The sequence below is a fragment of the Phocoena phocoena genome, chromosome 10 (assembly GCF_963924675.1).
Source record: "Phocoena phocoena chromosome 10, mPhoPho1.1, whole genome shotgun sequence".
Classification (NCBI taxonomy): Eukaryota; Metazoa; Chordata; class Mammalia; order Artiodactyla; family Phocoenidae; genus Phocoena; species Phocoena phocoena.
This window is the reverse complement of record NC_089228.1, coordinates 66936892-66946613: the sequence shown is the minus strand read 5'-3', so window position 1 is coordinate 66946613 and position 9722 is coordinate 66936892. Positions and strand designations below refer to the sequence as shown.

The window sequence follows — 9722 nt, the reverse complement described above, 5'->3', positions numbered from 1 at the left end:
ACCCAAAATAACCTGCATGCAATGTCTCACCAGCTGCAGCTCTCTCTGCAGCTCCCTTAATTTAGCAGCCAAACACGTTTGGCTCCACAACAAAGGGGCTCTGGGGTGGGGCCCCTCCCTCATAGCCATCTGTAGTGGGTTGAAAAATGTGCCCCCAAAATTCATGTCCACCCAGAACCTCAGAATGTGACTTTATCTGAAAATGAGATATTTGCAGATGTAATTACTAAGGATTAAGATGAGATATCACACTGGATTAGGGTGGGTCCTAAATACAGTGACTGATGTTCTTACAAGATCAGCCAAAGACAGAGATACACAGAGCAGAGAAGGCCCTGTGAAGACAAGAGGCAGAGATAGGGGTGATGCAGCTATAAGCCAAAGAACACCAAAGATTCCAAGAGCCACCAGAAGCTAAAAAGAGGCCAGGAGGGATTCTTCCCTAGGACCTTCAAAGGGAACATGGCCCTGCCAACACCTTGATTTCAGACTACCAGCCTCCAGAACTGTGAGAATAAATTTCTATCATTTTAAGCCACCCAGTTTGTGATAATTTGTTACAGCAGCCCTAGCAAACTAATACACCATCACTGCCGTAGACTCCTGCCCCAGTTCAGCCCCACTACAGCCATGAAGGTAAGGACCCCACACACAGGCGATTCTCGAGATGGGTGCTTTAATATGGCCAGTTATGATCATAGCTATTTTCTCCCAACCAACACCTGAATTCTGCATCTCCTAGGCCTGTTTCCTACACAAGGACAAGGGTCCTCTGTCCTCTGCTTGGAATGCTATATAATCCAAGACGGGTTAAAACTTCAATAAATAAATATTGGTCCCAGGGGCAGTGCCTGGCAGGTGGTACCATGTGGCCATTCCTGGGCTCAGCCAAGGGTCGGGCTAGACGGGTCACTGCAGCTTCATGCCACTCCGGCGCCGAGAGTCCTTCCGGGCGATGGGGCGGAAGTTCACAATCTCCTTGTAAATGTGCTCTGAGAAAGACAGCGTGGTTCAAGGGGTAGGTGGTGCTGAGGGCAAGAGAGAGCCCCCCTCTCCCGACAGACATAGCGTGGAGCAGAAAGTCAGCTCAGCGCAGGGAGAAAGCAGTGCACACAGGAGACAGTATTCGCTCAGAGAGAAAGAGGTGATAGTCTCCAGGAGGGAGCTGGGACCGGCTGAGGGCAGGCAGGAAAACGAAGCAGGCAGAGGAGAGGGATGCTGCAGGCAGAGAGAGGAAGCAGCCCGAGGCCCCGAGCCCTTACGCTTCCATTCATCCACTGTGAGTTTCTCCTGTTCTAAGAAATCATCAAATGGCTGCTGGGCCTCTGTTTCCTCCTCAGGGTCCCGGCAGGATTCAAAGAAGGGGTGGGTGAGGGCCTGAGAGGCGGTCAGGCGCTTGTCCATGTCCAGCTCCAGCATCTTCTCCAGCAGGTCTGCAGCTGCGGTCACAGAGTGTGAGCCTCACACGCCATGGAGAGCCCGCCCGCTGAGACAGACTGCAGGTCCCAAGACTCACCCTGGGGGCTGGCATGCGGGAAGAGCTGAGAGAAATCCTTCTTGGGGATTTGTGGCAGGGACTGGATGTAGGATTTGGCCTGGAAGACAGAAAAGCACTGAATAATCCCCAGTTGTCAGCCCCTCAGGGCTTAGGCCATGGGGTATAAAGCAGGGACCCCAGAAAAGCCCCTGAGCAGGGCTGAAGGCTCAGGTCCGAATCCAAAGTGAGATGAAGGCAAGAGCCCTTGCCAGGGCAGAGGGGAGGCGCAGCCTGCAGCCCACCTGGCCCTGGTCAGCCAAGCACACAGCCCTGGCCAGCCTGGGCCCGTCTGCCACTCACCGCTTTGTCATTCAACTTCTGCACAAACTCAGCGTCCGGCACCCCCGTCACTTTCAGGATCTGCGTCAGCTGGTCCAGGTCTTGGCAAGCAGGTTAAGGCTCAGCCTCACTCCCTGTCGGTGGGTCTGAAGCTGCCCTTCCTGCTGCCCCTCCATCAGGCCCACCCAGCACTGTGGACCATCCAGGTTCCAGACACTCACCTCCTCCTGCTTTTAGGAGGGGAGGTTCATCCTTCAGGACTCAGGTCTCTGGAAGGCTTCCTACCTGCCAGGCTGGGTAAAGGGTCCCTCCCTACAAATGCTCCTGCGTATGCCACCTTCCTGGCCTCATCCCGCTCAGTCACCTCCATCCATTTCTTTATGTACTCCCCCCCGACACCCTCGCACTCTGAGTTTGGCAGGGAGACCCACATCTCCTCCTTAATCCCTGCACAGCACACATAGGTGCCCAGTTTCAGGTGTGTGGTGCCAAAACGTCAAGTATTTTCTGCATTTATGTGTTGGAATGACAGGTGACTAGTTTTCATCACTTTGCTTCTCTGTACTTTAAAGTTGTGCCACAGGGAGCATGTATCACTTTCACATTAAGAAAAAGAGAGAGATTTAAATAATCAAGTGTCTGTTGAAGGAATGAATCCCTGGATGCAGTCTGGCTTTTCCAGCAAAGGATACAATCTTTCCCCTTGAACAGAGTTTTCCCCGTCAGCATCTCTGCCATGATACAGCCCACAGACCAGATGTCCACTGCAGAGGGAGGGGGAGGCAGTGTCACCTGGACCAGCTGACCAAGACCCGGCAGTCACCAGGAGTCAACCCAGAGTCACCAAGACAGCCTTGAGGAAGCTGTCAGAGAAGAAGCCCAGCCCCGTCCCCCTCCCCCGGGCAGTGGACCACTGACCAGTCTGGTTGTAATGCATCCAGCTGAGGATCACCTCGGGGGCCCGGTACCAGCGGGTCACCACATAGCCAGTCATCTCTGCATCTGCTTGCCGTGCCAACCCAAAATCCAAAATCTATGGCTCGGGACACATAGGAAAAAGGAGCTCGCTTAAGAGAGGCTCCCCGAGCGGCTTCTGGGGGCTCCTATTGGAGAGGGGCCCACCCCAACCCCAGGCTGACCCTGCCTGGGCCCACTCACCTTCAGCTCACAATCCTCATTGACAGCAAGGTTGCCTGGCTTCAGGTCCTAGATGAGACAAGAGATGGAGCACTGGGCAGAGGCAGAGGTGGGCGCTGTCCCCACTCGGCTGCCAGCCAGCGTGTGACCTTGGCCAGGCCCCTGCCCCTCTCTCTGGGTTCTGGTCTCCTGTGCAGAATGAGGGTTGGACTAGGTGTCCTCTAGGGCCCATCCAGCTCTAAAATGCCTCTTGGGGCCTGAAACACCCAGCTCAGGGCTTGCTTTGTTGGCAAAAATTTCCCAGAAAGTTCCCCAGAACACAGCAATTCTGAGCAGGTCTTCCTGGGCCAAGCCTAGATCTGAAAAATCCACTTTCCCTGCTTCCTCCACCTCCTGGAACCCCCTAACCCTAACCCTAGCCCCCAGGGGTGGGTGGGGCCTCTGAGGATGTAGCAGAGAAAGCACTCACCCTGTGGATGACCCCAGCTGAGTGGATGTACTGTGTTGGGGAGAGAAGAAGAAGGGTAAATCCAGTGCCCGGCTTTTGCACCAGGTGTTGCAGGCTGGCTCAGAGATCTCCTCTGCCTTGTCATGGTGTGCTCTCCCAGCCGTCAAGGTCTAGCCTCCCCCACACCCCAGGTCTCAACACCAAGCCCCCCTCCCCTGCCATCTTGCAGGCTCCCACCCACCTTAAGACCTTTGAGCATCTGATACACCAGGTACTGGATCTTGTCCTCACCGAACTCCATTCCCATGATCTTCTGCAGGTCCATCTGCATGAAGGGCATCACCAGGTAGCTGCAAGTCATGAGGACTTCTTGAACATCCCCAGCCTCACCCAGCTCCAGGTCCGAGCTCAGAGGAGGGCAAGGGGCTGGGCAGAACAGAGGCCTTAGGGATGACCTTCATGTGCAGAAAGAAGCAGCCCCACCACAGCCAGCCAGACCCCCAATGCAGTGGGCCTCCTGACTCCTGGCTCCCAGCCTGGCCCTGGTGGCTGCCCTGTTGGCAGAGCTCAGGGTACGTATTTCAGCTGGAGCTGTGCTCAGGGAAAACAAATGGAGCAGTGCTCCCTCTCTTTAAAGGTGCCCTCTGCTTGCCCTCCTCTACGCCCCACAGAAAGCCACTGCTGTGAGTTAGAAACATTTGCCGGTGTTTCCTTCTGCTTCTGTACAAATATTTCCTCCCCCAGAGGGTCATGCCCCGCCAACATGGCTCCTCAAACATACAAAAATGTCCTCCTTCCAAGAAGGAAACAATAAAAGTTTCCAGGAGGGTGAAGAAGGAAGAAGGAGGTAGCTGAGCCAACACACCCTCTTATGGGATTGCAAAACGGGTGGAAGTCAGCAAAATGTAACTGTTACTCAAGGCAGTAATAGCAAAGTCCAGAACAAAAAAGGATAAAGATTTAGGAAGGAATAAAAAAAAAAAAAAACAAAGGACGTGGAGGCCATCTCCCTGAGCCTGTGACTTTTGAAGTCTCCCCCCACCTGACCGCACCCCCGCTTCCCTCCCCCACCCCCCCAGCACAGGGACCCTGCTCCACGCACAGACCCTTCCCCACCTTTGTGTTGCACCTCTGCGTGGACCCTGATTCTTTCTTCTCAGCTGACAAACTTGCTGAAGTCTCTCTGTGATACAACCACCTTCCCTTGCTTAACCTTGTTTCTTCAAGTAACCACCCCTTCTCTCTCTTTCCCTCCCGATCAAACTTCTAGAACAAGCGGTCCTCACCTCTTGATCCCACTGCCTTAACATCCAGTCCCCTGATAACTTGGCATCTGCTCCCACCCCACCAGCCCAACACATAACACCCATGGCTCCGGTTCTTTATATTCAAAGTTTTGCAAAGCCTGACACTCCCTCAAAATTCTCTGCTGCTTCTACCTCTAGTCAGGCTCTGTCTGTTCATCCTCTTATACCTTTTCTTTAGTGTTGATACCTTTTTTTTTTGGCTGCTCCGGGTCTTAGTCTTGGCACACAGGATCTTCGTTACAGCGCGCGGGATCTTAGTTACGGCATGCGGGCTTAGTTGCAGCATGCAGGCTCTTAGTCGCGGCATGCATGCAGGATCTAGTTCCCCAACCAGGGATCGAACCCAGGCCCTCTGCACTGGAAGTGCAGAGTCTTAGCCACTGGACCACCAGGGAAGTCCCTTTAGTGTTGATACCTTAATGAACAGTATCAAATCATGTTCTACACTAGCCTGTCCCTGGGCTTTGGCTATCATCCACTGGTGATTATTCTGGTCCAAATCCACATCCCTAGCCCAGACCTTCCTAAACTCCAGGTTTATTTGCAACTGCTGATTAAACACTGGAATGTTCATAGGCTCTTCAAAAATGAAGTGTCCAAAATGGAGCTCACTATCTTTCTCCCAAGATCTGTTTTTCCTCCACCTTGTATTCTGAGCAGGAACCTGGCACCCCCTGACATATGCCACCTCTCCCAGCCACTGCATCACAAGGGGTACAACATTCTGACAGTCCTGCCTCTCGATGGGTGTCAAGTCTGCTCTCAGGACTCCATCACCTCTACTTTATTTGGATCAAGGTCGGGGTCTTGAACACTACCCTCCAGGTTTCCTACCTCCCAGAGTTGCTCCCTGCTCCTTTCTTGCTGCCACCAGAGGGTATCCCCAAAATCTGATCTGACCACATCACAGCATCTCCCTGCTCAAAACCTCTACAGACCTGAGGATGCCTGTAGGATCAATTCTGGTCTCAGCCTGACCAAACCAGCCTCTGGTCTCCACTAGCCACACTGCACTCGTCAATACTGCCCAAACGGCCCAGCCTCTTTCAGGCATCATGGCCTTTGCCCATGCAGTTCCTTCTACCTGGGCTCCCTTCAGCCCCTTCTACCTCAGGCAAATGTCAACTTATCCTTCAGGACTGGGTTCAAAGTTTCCTCCTCTGTGAAGCCCGCTGAGGCAGCTTGCAATTTCTGGCTCTCTATCCAGACCTAGAGTACTGACCACCACTGTCAGTATTCACTACTGTCAGCCCCCGAGGTCCACTTTAAATTCCCAATGCTTGGGCTTCCCTGGTGGCTCAGTGGTTAAGAATCCGCCTGCCAATGCAGGGGACTCGGGTTCGAGCCCTGGTCCGGGCAGATCCCACATGCCACGGAGCAACTAAGCCCGTGTGCCCCAACTACTGAGCCTGCGCTCTAGAGCCCACGAGCCACAACTACTGAGCCCATGTGCCACAACTACTGAAGCCTGGATGCCTAGAGCCCGTGCTCCACAAGAGAAGCCACTGCGATGAGAAGCCCGCTCACTGCAACGAAGAGTAGCTGCTGTTTGTGGCAACAAAGACCCGATGCAGCCAAAAATAAATAAATGAATTTATTTAAAAAAAAAAATTCCCAATGCTAAGCCCAGCAGCTGGCATTATAGGGAAAAAAACCCATTCAAAATCACGGCATTAAATTGAGAACGAAAGCATCCTAACAAAGAGACCTGCAGCTGCATTTGAAACAGGACTGAAAAAAAAAATCCACCTTCCCAAAGCTTCCTATATTTTACACCAGGTACTGCGCTAGCAAAGCCGTGCATTTAGCAACTAAATTTTCTCGTTTTATGTGACTCTGATAAACATCCCATCAGCTAGAGGTAGCCAAGGCTTCCTGATCCTCGCTTCATGCTAGGAAGAGCCCCAAGGTCCAGATCCACACCTGCGTCCCCAGGAAATGGTGAGGTAGGTTGATGCAAACCCTGTGGGGACTGGCAACGATGTCTCTTTGGTGGTAAAGCTGGGTAAAGCAATGCAGATGAGCAGACAGCTCTGTGTCAGGCAAGGTCCATATAAAGCCCCTCCCACCTCTTCCTGCCGGCCTTTCTCTCCGCCCTTGGCTGAAAGAATCTCTCTACAGCCCAGAGGCACAGGGACTCCTGGGGCAGGAAGCTCCCCTACCCAGAAGAGAGAATCTGGACCCTCCCCTTACTTGCTCCCCAGTGTCAAGTAAGGCCTGCAAATGTCCTGGAACCCAGCGCAGCCCGACTCACAAATCATGAAAGTTGCGCAGGGAAGAGGCTGGGGTGAAGACATCCAGGAGTCCGATGACCTGGGGAGAAGGTTGCCAGTGAGGACTGGGCAGCCGCTGCAGCCCTCTGCTCCCCTTCTCTGGGGCCCCAGGCCTGCACAGGACCACCTGCCCTTTCCTAAAACACCATCTCCAGCAGGAGGCAGGTTCCCAGCCTTCCGGGAAGCAGTAAAAGGGGCAGAGGTGGAAGAGGAATTCCTCTAATTGGGAGGGAGTTTGCAGTGCACAGTGATGGAGAGTCAGGCTGGGGAGAAGGGGAGGTGGACACTCCTGTGCTCACTGACCCGAAGTCTGGTGTTCCGGACAAGCAGCACAAACCCACTCTCAACTCAAGCAGGGAACCACAAGTGGTGAAAGGAATCAAGGAGGAAACAGAGAAGGGGTCTTCCAGCCAGCAGGCTCCCTGCCCTTGACCTTGGGTCTCTCACCACATCCAACCTTACCTGCCAGAGGGCTGGTTCAGAGCTGGGGGCAAGATTACCCTGGCTGGAGGCCATGGGGAGGGGTTTGCTGAAGAGGAATGGGGCTTAAAACGTGAACAATATTTTGAAATCATTATGTTAAATGCTTACCTTCCAATCTAGGTATCCTGCAGAAAAGCCTGGGCTCCAGGCCTAGCACTGGGTCATTAGTCTTCCTGGCTGTTTCAATCAGACAGGGTACTCTAGAGGTCAGGCGCTGGGGCCTGGAGCCAGGTTGGGTAGGGTCAAATTCTAGCTCTGCCACCGACTAACCATTTAACCTGTGAGCCTTTCTGTGCCTCAGTTTCCCCATCTGTATATGGGGGTAATAGTACTTATGTGATATTGTGAGGATTAAACAAGTTAGCTTATGCAAAGTTCTTAGAACTGTGCCTGGCACATAATAAGCGCTCGTAAGTATCTATCATTCTTGTTGTTATTATGTGGAAACAACACTAACCAGGATTCTGGGCACCACCTCTTAGATCTAGAACAACTACGAAGTTCCTCTGTGCCTATTTCCTCATAACAGTGAGACAGTAAGTTCGCACCTCACCGAGTTTGTTCTGCTCCACTGCCAAAAATTCCCTTTGCACCCTTCCTGGGAAGTAGGCAGGGTGGGTCCTGGCACCTGATTTTAATAATTAGGTGAGGAACAAGGATCAAAGGAGCAGGGAGGAGATTCCCCTTCTGCTGGCCCTGTTATGAGTTCCCTGCACCCTCGTGGGCCATCTCCTGTGTGCGCCACACACACACACACACACACACACACACACACACACACACGCAGGGGCCTGGTCAGGACCCTCTGTGGGGCTGCCCTCCACTCCCTGCCTCCCAGCAGCGGCCCCCAGGCCCAGCCTACGTTCTTGTGCTGCATGTGCTTCAGCAGCAGCAGCTCACGATAGGCCCGCTTGGCAAAGATCTCAGACTGGAAGGGCCGGCTCAGCTTCTTGATGGCCACCTTCTCCCCTGACTGCTTCTCGATGGCTGAGCTGTAGGGTCAAAGGCAGGTCAGCAGCCAGTGGCTCCCCATCACAACCCTGGGACTCCAGATCCTGGGTGGTAACTCCCAGGCCAACTAGGAAGTTATGGCCATCCTCACCCCAATCCCTCTTGGCCAGCAGTCTAAGCTGGGAGGAACTGATGCCCACCACCGACAGCACAGTGGAGCTGGGAGAAGGGGGAGACAGCAGGCAGAATCTGAGAGAGGTGCACTGCCCCTGGGTCAGACACAGCTTAATGCCAACAGGATCCTGAGCAACTTGGCAAGTCACTTCTTGTTTGGGCCTCAGTGTACCCATTTGTAACAATGGGGATTCGCCTGGATGAACTCTGGGGTCCTCTGTAAGGTTCAAGTCCTGGAGAAACAGATCCAGTCCTAATTCAACCCACAGAAACTCCCACCAAGCCGGTAAGAAAAGAGAGATGGCGCCTGGAGTGGCCCTAGGCCAGCCTCCAGAGCCTGGGGCTCCTGCTGCTGCTCTACTTCACTGCCCAGCTTGCCGCTTCCTCCCAGCTCCAGGCCTCTGCCCCGGAAAGGCACCCGCGAAGTTCTTCCAAGCCCGCAGGGCTCCGGGCCTTGGGGTCCTCCATCAAGGTGGTGGGCGCACAGCCTCGAGCACCAGCAGGAGAGGCGATACCGGAGGCGGGTCCGGGAAGGGGGCATTGGCTGGGCCCCGGCTCTTCCGGAGGCTCCACCCGCGTCCCGGTGCCTGGGCGCCCACCATAGTTCCACCCCGATGCCCCAGGCACACACCGCCCCCCCGTGCCCCCACATCGGCGCACAGGCCCGGGGGTCTCACCACACGGCGCCGTAGGCCCCGCTGCCTACGTGCGTCAGGGACACGTAGGTCTTGGGCAGCTCCCAGGCGGTCATGTTGACGTCCTGCTTGTAGAAGCCCTTTTTCCAGGTGAAGTTCATCCTGGGCACTCAATCTCGGCGGCCCCAGCGCGATGGCTACGTTCGCGGCCCGCCAGGCTCCCAGCACCCGCCCCCGCCCGCGGTCCCCGCGGTGCCCGCCCCGCGCCGCCCGCTCCTCCCCACCCTGTGCGAGGGCGGGGGCCCCGGCCGGCCCCGCGTCCCACTTGCCGGCTCGCCCAGGTGCGCCCCGCAGCCACGCCCAGGTGCGCCCCGCAGCCACGCCCAGGTCTGCCAGACGGCAACCTGGGGAGCCCGATTTCCGCCAGCCCCGGAGTTTGGCGCCCGGACCACAGACCAGCTAGAAGCGGCAGGTGAGCCGCCCTGCAGGGAAAGGGTG

General features: G+C 55.0%; 1 protein-coding gene across 1 annotated transcript; it reads right to left on the bottom strand.

The window, feature by feature from the left end:
- Window positions 1–654: 654 nt before the first annotated feature.
- Window positions 655–9460, bottom strand: MAPK13 (mitogen-activated protein kinase 13). The gene is made up of 12 exons (XM_065886350.1): window positions 9267–9460; window positions 8327–8456; window positions 6963–7021; window positions 3643–3751; window positions 3423–3452; window positions 2975–3022; window positions 2735–2849; window positions 2509–2580; window positions 1838–1917; window positions 1517–1595; window positions 1263–1439; window positions 655–992 (listed from the first exon to the last, which is right to left on the bottom strand). Exons 1-12 carry the CDS (start codon window positions 9383–9385, stop codon window positions 910–912), a joined length of 1101 nt encoding a protein of 366 aa, XP_065742422.1. The 5' UTR covers window positions 9386–9460; the 3' UTR covers window positions 655–909.
- Window positions 9461–9722: the final 262 nt, after the last annotated feature.